The sequence below is a fragment of the Ylistrum balloti genome, unplaced genomic scaffold (assembly GCF_031769215.1).
Source record: "Ylistrum balloti isolate Yb309-2 unplaced genomic scaffold, AGI_CSIRO_Ybal_v1 Utg370668, whole genome shotgun sequence".
In the NCBI taxonomy this organism is placed as follows: domain Eukaryota; kingdom Metazoa; phylum Mollusca; class Bivalvia; order Pectinida; family Pectinidae; genus Ylistrum; species Ylistrum balloti.
The window spans coordinates 243,808-260,281 of record NW_026782404.1 but is presented as its reverse complement, the minus strand read 5'-3'; the positions used below and the strand labels follow the sequence as shown (position 1 = coordinate 260,281).

General features: G+C 32.9%; 1 protein-coding gene across 1 annotated transcript in view; it reads left to right on the top strand.

The window, feature by feature from the left end:
* Positions 1 to 16,474, top strand: part of LOC132557393 (lysosomal-trafficking regulator-like) — a 40,040-nt gene that overhangs the window by 21,366 nt on the left and 2,200 nt on the right. The window contains 25 exon segments of the mRNA XM_060221891.1: positions 2,740 to 2,829; positions 3,239 to 3,324; positions 3,784 to 3,933; positions 4,512 to 4,922; positions 5,523 to 5,665; positions 5,914 to 6,117; positions 6,666 to 6,839; positions 7,293 to 7,369; positions 8,638 to 8,826; positions 9,173 to 9,318; positions 9,418 to 9,553; positions 9,870 to 9,931; positions 10,257 to 10,315; positions 10,565 to 10,717; positions 11,117 to 11,361; positions 11,602 to 11,668; positions 11,964 to 12,120; positions 12,501 to 12,641; positions 12,758 to 12,975; positions 13,518 to 13,727; positions 13,988 to 14,180; positions 14,533 to 14,669; positions 15,012 to 15,110; positions 15,455 to 15,597; positions 16,176 to 16,273. Coding sequence (XP_060077874.1) covers positions 2,740 to 2,829; positions 3,239 to 3,324; positions 3,784 to 3,933; positions 4,512 to 4,922; positions 5,523 to 5,665; positions 5,914 to 6,117; positions 6,666 to 6,839; positions 7,293 to 7,369; positions 8,638 to 8,826; positions 9,173 to 9,318; positions 9,418 to 9,553; positions 9,870 to 9,931; positions 10,257 to 10,315; positions 10,565 to 10,717; positions 11,117 to 11,361; positions 11,602 to 11,668; positions 11,964 to 12,120; positions 12,501 to 12,641; positions 12,758 to 12,975; positions 13,518 to 13,727; positions 13,988 to 14,180; positions 14,533 to 14,669; positions 15,012 to 15,110; positions 15,455 to 15,597; positions 16,176 to 16,273 — 3,788 coding nt within the window.

The following is a 16,474-nucleotide window of genomic DNA, read 5'->3' as shown; positions in this document are numbered from 1 at the left end:
ATATACTGTTGTTATATTATATCATACTGTTGTTATATTATATCATACTGTTGTTATATTATATCATACTGTTGTTATATTATATCTTACTGTTGTTATATTATATCATACTGTTGTTATATTATATCATACTGTTGTTATATTATATCATACTGTTGTTATATTATATCATACTGTTGTTATATTATATCATACTGTTGTTATATTATATCATACTGTTGTTATATTATATCATACTGTTGTTATATTAGGTCATACTGTTGTTATATTATATCATACTGTTGTTATATTATGTCATACTGTTGTTATATTATATCATACCTTTTGTTATATTATTATATCATACCTTTTGTTATATTATATCTTACTGTTGTTATATTATATCATACTGTTGTTATATTATATCATACTGTTGTTATATTATATCATACTGTTGTTATATTATATCATACTGTTGTTATATTATATCATACTGTTGTTATATTATATCATACTGTTGTTATATTATATCATACTGTTGTTATTATATCATACTGTTGTTATATTATATCATACCTTTTGTTATATTATATCATACTGTTGTTATATTATATCATACTGTTGTTATATTATATCATACTGTTGTTATATTATACTGTTGTTATATTAGGTCATACTGTTGTTATATTATATCATACTGTTGTTATATTATCATACTGTTGTTATATTATATCATACCTTTTGTTATATTATATCATACTGTTGTTATATTATATCATACTGTTGTTATATTATATCATACTGTTGTTATATTATATCCATCTTACTGTTGTTATATTATATCATACTGTTGTTATATTATATCATACTGTTGTTATATTATATCTTACTGTTGTTATATTATATCATACTGTTGTTATATTATATCATACTGTTGTTATATTATATCATACTGTTGTTATATTATATCATACTGTTGTTATATTATATCATACTGTTGTTATATTATATCATACTGTTGTTATATTATCATACTGTTGTTATATTATATCATACTGTTGTTATATTATGTCATACTGTTGTTATATTATATCATACTGTTGTTATATTATATCATACTGTTGTTATATTATATCATACTGTTGTTATATTATATCATACCTTTTGTTATATTATATCCATCTTACTGTTGTTATATTATATCATACTGTTGTTATATTATATCATACCTTTTGTTATATTATATCATACTGTTGTTATATTATATCATACTGTTGTTATATTAGGTCATACTGTTGTTATATTATATCATACCTTTTGTTATATTATATCTTACTGTTGTTATATTATATCATACTGTTGTTATATTATATCATACTGTTGTTATATTATATCATACTGTTGTTATATTATATCATACTGTTGTTATATTATATCATACTGTTGTTATATTAGGTCATACTGTTGTTATATTATATCATACCTTTTGTTATATTATATCATACTGTTGTTATATTATATCATACTGTTGTTATATTATCATACTGTTGTTATATTATATCATACCTTTTGTTATATTATATCCATCTTACTGTTGTTATATTATATCATACTGTTGTTATATTATATCATACTGTTGTTATATTATATCATACCTTTTGTTATATTATATCATACTGTTGTTATATTATATCATACTGTTGTTACATTATATCATACCTTTTGTTATATTATATCATACCTTTTGTTATATTATATCATACTGTTGTTATATTATATCATACTGTTGTTATTATATTATATATTATCATACCTTTTGTTATATTATATCATACTGTTGTTATATTATATCATACTGTTGTTATATTAGGTCATACTGTTGTTATATTATATCATACCTTTTGTTATATTATATCATACTGTTGTTATATTATATATATATTATATCTGTTGTTATATTATATCATACCTTTTGTTATATTATATCCATCTTACTGTTGTTATATTATATCATACTGTTGTTATATTATATCATACCTTTTGTTATATTATATCCATCTTACTGTTGTTATATTATATCATACTGTTGTTATATTATATCGTATATTATATCTGTTGTTATATTATATCATACCTTTTGTTATATTATATCTTACTGTTGTTATATTATATCATACTGTTGTTATATTAGGTCATACTGTTGTTATATTATATCATACCTTTTGTTATATTATATCATACTGTTGTTATATTATATCATACTGTTGTTATATTATATCATACCTTTTGTTATATTACATCCATCTTACTGTTGTTATATTATATCATACTGTTGTTATATTATATCATACTGTTGTTATATTATATCATACTGTTGTTATATTATATCATTATCATACCTTTTGTTATATCACATCCATCTTACTGTTGTTATATTATATCATACCTTTTGTTATATTATATCATACTTTTGTTATATTATATCATACCTTTTGTTATATTATATCATACTGTTGTTATATTAGGTCATACTGTTGTTATATTATATCATACTGTTGTTATATTAGGTCATACTGTTGTTATATTATATCATACCTTTTGTTATATTATATTGGACAATTTAAGGTTTCATTCTTTAAATTGCAAAGGAAACAATGAAAATGTAAAACAGTTTTGGCATTTGATTCAAGTTATTATCACAGTATATAGAAATGATATAGTATTGGGCTCCTACATGATCCAAATGATTTTTGGTTGTAGGGATGGTGACCAGGGAGAACTAGGAGATCATCAGAGGTGTGTTAACACCATACAGCTGTTGTTGTCTACCATAGTGGTACGAGAGTTCAGGTAAGTACCAATAATGTATAGCTCAAAATTAACTCTGCCAACTTTAATTTTTCTCCAGAAATTATGTTGTACAGTTTCTTTCCATCATCTTGAGTTACACTATACATTTGACATTTCTGATCACTTCGAATCATGAAAAATCATCTCTGACTTGTTATTATCTGAGTACTAATAGTTTCAGTGGTTATAAGTCAATTCTGTGATTTTGATTCAGTGATTCCCAACTTATCTAAAAGACTTGTATACTGGTGAATACTTACTCCCAATGATAAGGGTTTTTTTCCCTTGCCAACCTCTGTCCATGATTTTATTTTAAGTTTCTTATTTCCATGTTATCAAAGACTTAAGTATTAATTTTCATTGGAATGAGTTTGAACTTTGACCTTTACACTTTGGTCTTTTGAACCAGTGCCAGTGGATCATTACATCTACAGAGGGTAGAGGAGATCCTGGAGCTGCTGAGATACCTAGAGGATAGAGAGTTACAGAAGACAGGTAAGTTGAATAAAACACCTGTAATTAAATCAGATTTGTAAATGAGAATCCTTATACATCTGGTTTTTTAGCAGATTACTGGATATCTTTGCCAAGATGTTAGATCGTGCTGTATATACAGTTCATGATTGCATCTTTCTTGTAGAGTTTAGCCTAGTAATTATACCATTAAAGTTGTAGGAAACTGTACTGATTTTGACTAACATGTTAAAGATAAAAGGAGAAATCCTGAGAAAATAAATCACTATACAGTACATGTGTAAGCTAATGATGCATGGAAACAACACGGGCAACCATTAGCCAGTAGTCCAAATGAACTTTACGACATTCTAACCAACACTATTTGTAGTGTAGAGTTTGATCAATTGGTTCTGTACACAAGCTAAAAGTTGTAATTGAAACCTACAATTTATGGTTTTGAAGTCAATATAGATTTGTTTTCTTTTTTTTACTATACAGGAAGTAAATCATGTAAACAGGTCCAGTGTATGCGAGCTATCGAGCTGCATATCATGTCCAGTATCTTACACTACATGGAGTGTGCCAGTCAGGAAAACAGACCTCTCTGGATGTCACGACAAATTTCATCACAGGCTTCCAGTTATTATGGTGAGTTCTGATTGATCACATGAACTGTGTAAACCAATAGATTTTAGAGTAAACTCCAGGTATATATTCTCGTCAGTCATCTTTACTTCAATTTGTTTTGTGAAGTGTTAAGCATTGTATTATAATCCAGGAGGTTTTACATTAAATATTCTGTAATGTGGACAATAACTCGGGCAATCTTGTTGAGTTGTACCCTCTACAGTTTTCTGCTGTACCAGTGTAGCATGGTGTTTTGAAGCATGGGGAATGTAAGAAGTTGATTGAGTCATTAATTCTTAAAAATTTGGTACCTCCATCTCACAAAAAAGTTATATCTTTAAACAGAATATGTATCTATATTGATCAATAACTGCAAAATATGAAGAACAACTGACATTTTCACCCTCCATTTTTGGGTAAAAGTATCATACCAGGTAGATACTGCTGGACCTGCTCCAAGCCTTAAAACCACTATCATCACAGAATTTGATTACTATGTGGTTTATATTTCATTATCATCAAGATAGTATCCTTGGTGACACTATGTTGTGATAATGATGATAACAATGTGATGCTTACACTAACCTGTTTGATTGTAGGAGGTATTCGACCTCGGCACAACTTCTCTGCACCACAATTTCCCTCCCAAGGACACACCCCTTTGGGGTACCCCTCCCAGCCTTACCTCCCAGCATATGGCACAAATCACCCTTCCAAGCAGATCAGCTCAAAATTCCATTTATCATTAGATCTTCCATATGAAGAAGCCCAATCCAGCGACACAGAGAGTCATATATCATATGGAAGTGCAAAAGTGCTGCCTGGAATCAGCCGAACTGTCTCCTTTGACCAAAGCCAGGCAAAACAGGGTAAACCTGGTATCATTACTTCAGTGCTGGAGACATTCGGACGTAAAAAACGACTTAGTGTCATCCCAGTTTCACATTCGGATCTCATAGACAGATTCAAACGCTTCATGGTTATAGCTGTGGATATGTTTGTCTTTTCTGGTAAGGAAATACAAATCTCATGTACAAAAGAACATATTTGTATTTGAAAAGTCTCAATTTATGTTTTTGTTTAGATTTTTGAATTTACAAACCAGCTGTCAAGTGTAAAAAAAGAACAAAATATATTTACATTTATGTACCTATTTATAAGCTAAACAGCATTTTATACTATTCTGATTGAAGTTTAAAAAAAAGTTGTTTGATTTAGGCCTTAGGTGTATCATAGTTTAGATAAGTTATGAATTGTTAATGCTTGGACAACACTCTCTACCTTTGACATGAGTTTGGTGTATGAACACTTTTATAGATGTATGATTCACCTGAGAATGCTGTAATTTCAATAGCTGTATGGTTCATACACTAAGAATATTCTACTTTTGATAGTTTTTTTCCATATGTGATGAGGAATGGATACATACATCTTTAATTTTGTCTTGAGAATGCCCTGGTTGTAATGATTTGGTTTCTACCATAAAATGCCATTCTTTTAATTGATGCATGCTTTATGTGCTGCGAATGTCCTACTTAGATGTTTTTGTCTTGTAACATTGTACTTTTCATGGGTATATGGTAAATGTCCTTACATTTGATTGTTAACAGACAAAGATACTGTGAAGAAGGAAGGCCATACTCGTACCTTGAACCTGCTGTTTGAGCGTCCAGAAGTAGAAAGCTTGGAAACATCACATATACGCAGGCTGTTTGACTTCCTGTATCGGGCATATGAAATGACACTAAGTCAGGTAAGAGTTCTTTATTCACTTCGACCACCTATATTTCATTTTGTTAAACATACTTTGCATTGCAGCAGTGATTCAGTTGTTATGAGTAATGTTTTTACTTTTAATAAGGAAGGAGATTTGATCAATTTGGATTTTTTTCTTGAGGACAAAAATTACATCATGACATTATGAAATAGTAATGTATGTAATCTGACATCTACATTACATTTCCAATGACTTCATATTTAACTGTATTGCCATGGTTACAGGACAGAATGGTGCCTAAGAAGCCCCGGAATAGTTTAATGTGGGCTGCCCGAGATGTGACACGGGTACAGATGGGACGGCTTATGACATTCCTCCTCTCTCCACGTCAGGAAGTTGACAACAGAGCCTACATAGTGTCCTATATTCGTGGGGAGGTCCGGGGCATTGAGATCCTCAAGGTTATCCTAAACACTGCCAGTGATCTGGTAGGTTTCCCTTGATGTCATTGTGACAGGTTACCTTGTATCTTATATATGTTGTAAATGTACACAGTATTGTAGTTATTGCACTTTCTTTATGGTGATTATGTAGTAATTACTGAGAATGTGCTAATTGATCGTTATTCTAATTTACCAAAAATTATTAACACACTAAAATATTATTTGTAAAGTATCTATAGATTCATGTTATGATAGAACACATCAAATGTTTAATGACTCCACAGTACTGATTAATCTTTTATGAAAACATCATTACTTTGTGGACACAACATTTGCTGGGATTTGAATTTTGTTTAATTAGAAAACTTTTCACCTTTTTCAGTCAGTCATTTTTTCATAACAAAGAAGGCTGTCTAATACCAAGATATTCAGTGACTATTTTTCTATTGATAGTGAGACATATTGCTGTATATCTTATTCGTACAAGTAGGAGGGAGAAGACGTTGATATTTTATTGGTTAATGTTCTGGTGATGTGTTGTATCACTCCGTATAAAAAAGTTGGATTTTAATGAAGATCTTTTTAATGTTAAGGGTTTGGAGATGGCCTACTATATGTTTGACCTACTGACCACCTGGGATGATTGCCTCAACATACAGCAGAGGGAAGATGCTTTTAAGATCTTAAACACCATGAAGAATGCAGGAATAGCTATCGTGTCCCCGAATCCAAGTAAACAAAAAAACACTGAAGAGTGCTTTAAAGAGGTAAGGTCTCACCATTATTGCAATTCAATGAAAGACATGTTGTTCATGTTAAAAATTCTGTTTTCTTCTCAAAATTGCATAAATTAAAAATAAAAAATGCTTAAGGTGAAATTGAAAACAGTTTATGCCGCATGTGAACTCCATTGATTAATTACAAGTAAATGTATAACACAGGATTTGAAAGACAATGTAACCCTTCTTATTGGTAAGTCAATTAGAAAAGTCTGATGGGAGGCAGCAGAAAAATGTCCAGTTTTTATAAACGTGTTGGTACTAAGGTTGATCAATGCTGTATGACTAGTACATCCAAGTTTCACATCATTAGTGTTCCACTGCGCTGAGGTACACTGTCAATATTTCACTATCAGCCTTTCTTCTTAATTCAAATTTGCTGTATCACTTTACTGTAAATCTGTCAGTAATACTGAATACAATACCTTTTTTGTTTACCAGGAGAAGAAAATGATTAGTATCAAGTTTGAAAAGGGAAAAAAACAGATTGCAAAGAAACACCTCCAGACAATGGAAAGGTTGGTTTTGTTATTAGAGAAAAGTGATTGTTAATCTTACGTGATTTTGATTCTACTATAAGTGAAATACAAGTTTTATTACGCTGCAGTATTACAGAGTAATATCTGAAGGGCAAAATAATCCCAAAATAGTCACTTGACTAAGGTCACACCACTTAGGTCACACTGCCTTGATATATCATTTTCCATACAAATGTGAATTTCATGTCATCATTTCATTATCACTAGTTGACAGGATCAAACCCAACAATGTGGAGGGCCTCAGTGTCTGTCCATCAGGGTGTCTCTGTCTATCCACTTTTTATTTTTTTATTTCTAATTTTTAGAACAGAAGTACCCTATATTAAAATAAGAAATTTTACCAGACAATAAACCATTTCATTACATATTGCACTATGCTTACTGTGTTTATATTGGAGGGGCGGCAGTGGCCAAGTAGTCAAAGCCTCTGAGTGTCTTTGTCCCTAGCCCTTCAGGTCTGGGTCGCTGGTTTGAGGCCTATGTGGGGCAGTCGCTAGGTACAGGCGTAGGTTGGTGGGCTTTCCTCCGAGAACTCTGACCAAGCTACCATACCTGGCACATCCTGATCCTGGATGTTAATAGAACATAAAGCAACAATAACCAAATTAGTATTGGAATCAACTTCTTTCTGGTATTTCTATGACACAACGTTCTGTTGCGTGGTCCATGTTATGTGTTTGTGCAAAATAACTGAGGTCATAAAGGTTGTTGCATCAAATTCCTTGATTTCAAGCGCTCTTTTCTAATTGACTCAGTCCTTTAATTGTCCTCTAGCTGGCTGTGAGATTGAAAGGGAAAGTTTACAATGTTCAGTCATGACTTCTGACCATATGTTTGGTAAACTTTGTCTAAGGTTGGAAAAGTTTTCATAATTATGTAAAGAAAAAAAAGCAACAAATGTATAATGTCTTCTCATGGTACAATAAAATATATTTGCCCCTCAGAAGTTGGAGTTGACTTTGTGTTATAGTGTATAACACATGGTCATCTTATATAACACATGGTCATCTACCAGCATCTCAGGCTAAATGTTTTTAACTACAGCCTGGAGATGCATGAGATATCTGTATAATATATGTAAATGTGCTAAAGAGGCTGGTATTCCTAAGGTCTTTGTCACTTTCTGAAAATAGAATTAGGATGCTGTAATTGTTTGTTTGTATTAAATGATGGAAAATCTATAGTATGATAATAGAAATAAAGATATTTTGAAGAATTTCATTGGTAGATGCTCTTTAATTTGACAGGGTGCTGAAAAGGAATGACAAACTCTACTCACAGTTATCTACCCTTGCCATGGATATTACTCAAACAGTGACCAGATTACAGACGACTGAGCGCAACAAGTTTGTGGAGCATATCAAGCGCAGCATGACAGAGCATATACAGGTTAAAAAGTCCTGGCAGAACATTGTACAGAACCTTACACATGAGAGGTAGGGCTCAGAAATCTAGCTCCAAATTTACCGAAGTTTACATAAATTTATGCCAAAATAACAGTCATTTAGATTATTCTTCTAATGAACGGATTTAGATTGTAGATATTTGATGAGAATGTTTTGATTGGATTTCGAACACCATTTTTAGCTGTCCAATAAATAGTACATGCATAAAACATTGTTCCTTCTTTAAAAAAATAGCTTGGTGTTTCTTGGTATTTTACCGCAACAAATAGGATAATGTATAATGTAACTAGCTCTGTGGGAAATGTGCCCTATAGAGATAAACATTTGTGGTTGTTTTCTCTGTAATTATCAGACCATATTGTATGTTGTTTCACAGGGCTATCTGGTATTGTGCTGACTCCTATCCACAGTCATGGCAACTCGACCCCACTGAGGGACCCAGTCGTATAAGGAAGAAGCTGAAACGCTGCCACCTCAATATCAAATCAAAATTCCTCAGTAAAGATGCAGCCTGTAAACTTGGTATTTATATCAGATTCTTTCTAGCAGCCAACATGCCTGGTAAATGAAAATTAATAGCATCTCTTATTTACATCAGTTGAGATTTCAGCTCCTGTGTAGAAATAAATTGAATGATTTGCATAATTACAGAATCTGAAGCTGTGGATCCCCCACTTATCTACCTTTTTGAGGACGACCATCAAATATCTGATTCAGCTGCTCTCATATACCAGCTTTACCGCAATGAGAAAATACAGTAAGTATACCTCATAATTCATAATACTGATAAACCAGCTCTACTGAAATGATGAGACCAATATACGGCAACACACCCACAGTCAAAAGAACCTATAAAAAGCAAAACATATTACTGTTAATTGGTAATTTGAATATATGAATCTGCATTCTTTATAATGAGGACATACAGAAAAATTGATCTCACTGGTAGTTCAAACACCTGATAGATAGTTAAATGTGCATTAACACAATAGTTGCAGTAATTTTCAGTCAGATATATAGAATCAAAGTAAACATTTCTGACATAAATGACCTGATGACCTTTACCTTTTTAGACACACTTGTAAGTGTAAAGCCGTGTCACCCAATAATGAGAGTAATGGTGAGCTGTTGATTGGTAAGTTACCAATTTTCTTATGTTTACCTGTGTTGATGGACATTTGAACGGGAAACTACAGTAACAAATGACTTAACACTTGACTTCCACATATAATTTCCCTGATTATTGATATTACAAATAATCATAGGAGGATTAGGTGATAAGACATTATATTTGTCTGATTCATCCTATTTTTGTAGTGTATCAAATGTGAAATTATAAAAACATGGAAAATAGAAAAAGAGAGTTTTACTTCATTATCCAAGTTACAAAATTTTACATCTAAACTGAGTTTGATATTATAAAACCACATCCATGATTGCATGAAACTTTTCCATTTCAGGAGAGAATAGCATCTTCTTTGTGGCAGATGAAGCCATCTCTGATGTTAACTATACACAGGTATTATAAATATTCAGATACAGCTGCTGTCAGTATTATGAGATTTGAAATGAAGTTTAAGCAATCAGTTTAATAGATTAAACATCCTCCTACCTAATAACTGGACATTTTACACACACAATATTGATTCAGTGAAATTGAATCCACCACTAACAAAATAATGTTCAATTTTGTATGGAATATGTAGTTACTGAAGAGGGACTGAGGAATTGTATATTTTTGATCAATTCTTTTGTATGTAATGACCAGGTGTTGCTTGGCAACAAGGACCAGTTGTCAATGACTTGGCCATATGAGGATGTGAAGGAGATTCGTAGGTGTTGGTATCAGTTACGTGACATAGGTATTGAGATATTCCTGACTAGTGGAAAGACCTGTATCCTGGCCTGTTATAAGACAAGGGTAAGTGCTCAGCACTGGCCATTTTGTTGCATATTCTTGTTGAAAACTGGTATCACCTTTATTTGTAGAAAATATTGGAATTAAGTATCAACAAGCCATTTGTCATAAATTTTCAATCCTAAATTTACTCAGGGTATACTAATTAGGGTTTAATCAAAATACTAAATGAAGATGTTAAAAACTTCTGCAATTGCCCTTAGAATTTAAATATCAATCTTTTTGCCAGACTGATCTCACTCTGTTTTTTAAATAGAAAATTTTATGTTGTAGTTCATTCAAACAATCCTCACTCTGATTGAGTGTCTTATCAGTTCTCAGGTCAATTTATCAAAATGTTCTGTTCAGTAACATTGACTTGGCTCCAGACTCCGCTGGTTAGATCTTGAATTGTTTTTACAGGAGAGAGATGAATTACACAAGGTTCTTTCTAATCTTGAACTTCCTAACCTGATGGAATCTGAAGATCTCAACCACATACAACGTCTCTGGTTGTTAGGGGAGATAACCAATTATGATTACCTCACCTACCTCAATAAAATCTCCGGGAGGTCCTTTAACGACCTCATGCAATATCCGGTCTTTCCATTTGTACTGAGGGACTACGTCAGTTCTGTGCTTAATCTCATGGATAGCAATGTGTATAGGTAGGAAGCATATCCTTATATATGATATGATTAAATCAAAGAGCACTGTTTGTTTCCTAATACCCTAATACCCTTCGTGTATAAAACGCCCATGAGCTGTATATATCAAGCCCAATAACATATATGACATTTGTAATTTTGAAAATTTGGCAAAAATTTTGTTTTCTCATCCAATGTTACAAACACAATATTTTTTAAACAAAAACCTACTTACCTATTGGTTTTATATTCAATTTTTAGAAATCTGGAAAAACCCATCTCAGTTCAAGAGAAAAGCAGGGAAGAAAAGTACAAGAATAACTATGAGGTAAATTGTCTTTACTAATACAAAGTAACTTACACAACACATGTAGCATTTAGATTACTAATTCACTTTGTATCTCAGGTGACTTTAAGTAATATAGTTTTCCTGTTTATGATCAATTGGAAGCAATTTCAGATTATCATAAAGTAGATAAATTTTTTAATGTTTCCTATTTTAGAGGAACGAAACACTCTACAGTAGATTATGATGTTGAAATATTAAGAGTTTTTTTGCTATATTTGACCTATAAAGCTAATCACATTTTTGTCAATTCCTTCCTTACTCATTAATGTTACAGATCCTGAAGCAGGAGTACTTACGTGAAGGACATACTGACATATCTGGTCTGAAGATGACACCGTTCCATTACGGCAGTCACTACTCCAATAGTGGCACTGTGCTCCACTTCCTCATCCGCCTTCCTCCATACACCAAAATGTTCCTTAGCTATCAAGGTAACCAAATGCATGTTGTTTTTTGGATAAAAATTCTGTCACTCATGAAATTATAAGGGTACACAACTTTTGGGAGATTGTAAATTCATAGGGATCTACTGTTCCACAATGCCTATTATACTGTCCAATTTCAAGGTCATTGTTTCTTGTACAGACACAAAGTTGGGCACTTGATGACCTGTCATAGAGAAATATGTGAAAATGTATATATTTCAAATCAAATTTCTCTGATGCATAGCTTCAAACTTGAGAAATATCAGTAAACTCATTCTGGCTAGGTAATATAAGAGATTTTTCATATAGAGAACAATGCTGATCATTCATCCTTTTTTTTTGATTTCATCAGTGTTTCACTTCCTCATAATGTTATGTTTCTACAGATGACAACTTTGACCTGCCTGACCGCTCCTTCCACAGCATTGAAACAACATGGAGACTTGCTAGTTTTGAATCTACCACAGATGTAAAAGAGCTCATTCCTGAATTCTTTTTCCTACCAGAACTTTTGGTAAATTCCGAGGGTAAGTAATTTTGGACTTGAAGGTCAGATATGGAATTGATATTTGAAATACGAACTAAAGTTCTTGTTAATTATGTAGTTTGTAATAAACATACATGTCTGTGCTGTTCTGTGTAGGATTTGCATTTGGTAAGAGACAGAATGGCCAGCAAGTGTCTGACGTAGTTCTACCTCCATGGTGTAAAGGAGACCCCCGCCTGATGATCCTGGTCCACCGTCAGGCCTTGGAGTCAGATTATGTCAGACAGAACCTTCACCATTGGATCAATCTGGTGTTTGGCTACCAACAGACAGGACTTGCTGCAATACAAGCCATCAATGTGTTTCACCCTGCAGTAAGCAACATTAATTTATTGTTTTAATCACTACTGATTTCACAATAACATAATGGTGTTACAGTCTTTTTCCAGATGGCAAAATCATGTATTAATCAATTTTATACAATTACTAACACATATTATAACAGTATTAACTGATTTTCCTTTGCTTTAACCTCAATTTTTCTCTGTATCCTTGCTTTATGAGAGGCAGTCCTAGATGGAGTGAAGTTGGATGAAGGATTCAAAATGGTTAAGATTTCAACATTCTTCTTTAGAACCAGATATGCTAGAATCATCATTGAATGAAAGGTCATGAGAATGACTTTATATAGATTTATAGGTTTCATCCTTGACAGGAAGTACAATTTACTGAATGATGTAGATGTAGTCTCCCTTCAATGTTATCAGCTGCTAGTTTTTCAATTACTATATATACATTAGTATATCAAGTGTAGTTGTTTGGCTTTGTTTACAAGATTTTCTCGTCACATCATAAATGATACTATTCAGGCCAATTGAATGTATTAGGATTGTTAATCGTAACTTTGATGTTGCAGACATACTTCGGGATGGACATTGACAGTGTAAAGGAGCCCCTGAAGAGACAGGCTTTGAGGACTATGGTGAAAACATATGGACAGATGCCAAAACAGCTGTTCAAACAGCCCCATCCTCAACAGGGTCAAGCTCAGCCTGGAATTCTGAAACAGCTGATTGGTCAGACAGGGCTGAATTACGACTTTGACTACCGATCAGCACCTTATGTGGTATGTATGGACATGTGTATAGGTAACATTTATCAACTTTTTACATAAAAAAGCTATGATACCTTGTGAACCTTTATCTTTATGCCTTTTAAACACTTTATACAGTGGCGGTCATTAGCCAAGGTTAAAGGGTCAAAGGTCACTCGACCACTTCTTACATTATCATAAAGTTGCAACAGATAATCAAATTTTACATTTCCTGGTGAGAATATGAGGTTGTTGTCATTTCCAACTAATTTTGTTTTTATTTTTGCTTTCAGCCAAGTGTGGTCCCCACTGTGAATGGCCTGAAGTGGGGAGTGTATGTAGGTTCACCCCAGTTGGAGCCCCCAACTGTTGTATGGCAGGAAAAATATGATAGGGCCATGGCCTCCATGTTTGCATTGTCAACAGGAGAAATAATTGGTGTTGGGGAAGACAGCTACTGTGTCACCATGAACAGCAAACAGAAAGGTAGCTAGGTTCCTGATCATGTTAATGACACCTAGTAGTATATCTTAACAATAGAGAGAGGATTGTTAACAGTAATGTTACTTAACATTATCATTAATATCTTCCAACAGAAATTCTTGATTTACTGACATCAATTTCCATTTGTAATTACAGGAAATGTAATAGCTGATGCCTTAATTAGGAACAATTCTTGATTCACAGACATCAACTTTCATCTGTAATTACAGACAATGTAATAGCTGATGCCTAATTAGGAACAATTCTTGATTCACAGACATCAACTTTCATTTGTAATTTAGTCAATGAAAGCATCCTTTGTAATTGCAAACTTTTTTATTTTGTTTTGTTTTAGTTTCCACAGTGAATGTTTCAACAGATGTGACATGGGCTGCGATCATTGACTGGCAGCAACCTGGAGGAATCCTAAGAATTAAAAATGACAAAAATCGACCAAAAAAGAATTTTCTGCAACACAGCCCTTTTGAGCAGGTAAAGATGAGTACTGTCATATCACATTTTTACCCAGTACTATCAGAGAGGGACGTGTTTTAAGGTTTTACCTCAACATAAGGGGGAGTTTGTAAATCTTTTTGATTGAACACTGTAGTTCAGAATCAAGGTCACTAGAACTGTTTATGTACTTTATGTTTTGCATTTACACACAGGACAGTTAGGTAGAGAAGATACATGTACTTCCAATTTATCTATTGGTCAAGAGATCAAAGTTCAAGGTCATTGAAATTTTATGGATAGTTTCTGATTTACAATTAAAGTAATTAAGGAAAGAAATGAATGGTAACACCATTATCTTTTATATCTATATTTTTCCAGATAACCTGTTTAGCATCCGTGCCAGATTGTCGTCTGTTGTTTATTGGTGGTACTGGTGGTGTGATCACGGTATACCAAACCATCCACAACCAGGCCAAGGTGAGAGGTCTTTCAAATCAAATTACATGCGTAACTTCTGTGTTGGATGGTGACTTTGTTCAGCACCACCAAACAGGACTAAGATTAGTATTCCCTTATTATATGTATTTGGCTTAAATAAACTCCTTTATTAACAAGTGCCAAAGTTTGAATTTGAGCACCTCTTTTTTTATATTGAGTATCATATAAAAAATATGGCTTTGTGAATTAGTATATCAGAGTTAAAGCTCTTTGCCCACCATGTGTAACTTTAAGCAGGTTATATATGTCACATATCATTTAATTTACAATTGTGAATATCCAAACCTCATTTGCCAATGTGGAACTTATTTTTTCACCTGAAGGAGAGCCACATCCAAGTCAGGGGCAGTAAGAGGATGTTACATGGCCACAAAGATAGCATTTCCTGTCTAGTAGTCAGTAAACCCTTCAGTGTATTGGTCAGCAGCAGCCACGACAATACCTGTATCATCTGGGACCTCAACAGGTGAGGCACATGACCACAATAGATGAGAGACAGGTATATGAAGTAAAAAGGCGAGAAAGAGGCATGTGACTATAACAAGTGAGAAAGAGGTATGTGACCTCGACAGGTGAGAGAGAGGTATGAGAACTCCTCTAACAGTATGACCACAACAGGTGAGACATACATGTGATAGTATCCAGTGAGAGAGATCTAGTGATGTGACCTCATCAGACTAGAGAGAGGCATGTAACCTCAACAGGTGAGAAAGTCACCTGACTTCAACAGAGGACCAAAATCTTAACATATCATTAGGACCAGATGAAATGCTGCACTGACAAATGTAAAATATTAAATTCTTTAAGCCATCAAATTTCAACACATCATCATTTTTTTTTATCAAATTACCTCAATGAGGAATTAGTGCATCGACAACCATTGCTACATGTTAATTATTGCAATCATATTGCTGCATGATACGTTCAGTGTAAAAAATGCTAAAATAAGATTGCGGTTAAATGAATATTTTATGTTTTCAAATTTTGTTTGAAACCTGTAAGTATGGAAATCAAATTGTAATCTGTGATGTACTCCTTGGGCAGGTTGTGCTATGTGAGGTCAATCTCAAGTCACAAGTCTGCTGTGAAGTTAGTAGCCATCAGTCCACAGCTTGGAGACATAGCCTCAGTCAGCAGTCATGGTAAGCCTTCATTTATTTTGTATTTGAATTTAGTATACCAGTAGTATTAAATGAGCAATTTTATTGATAATGCAGTTTTCTTTTGTTAGTAATATATAGCTGGTCGTTTACATTAAGATTACTATGTAATTACCACTAACAGTTGAAATGTTCAGTGAATGCTTTGTTACTCATCATGTGCAGCTGTATGTTGTGAATCAT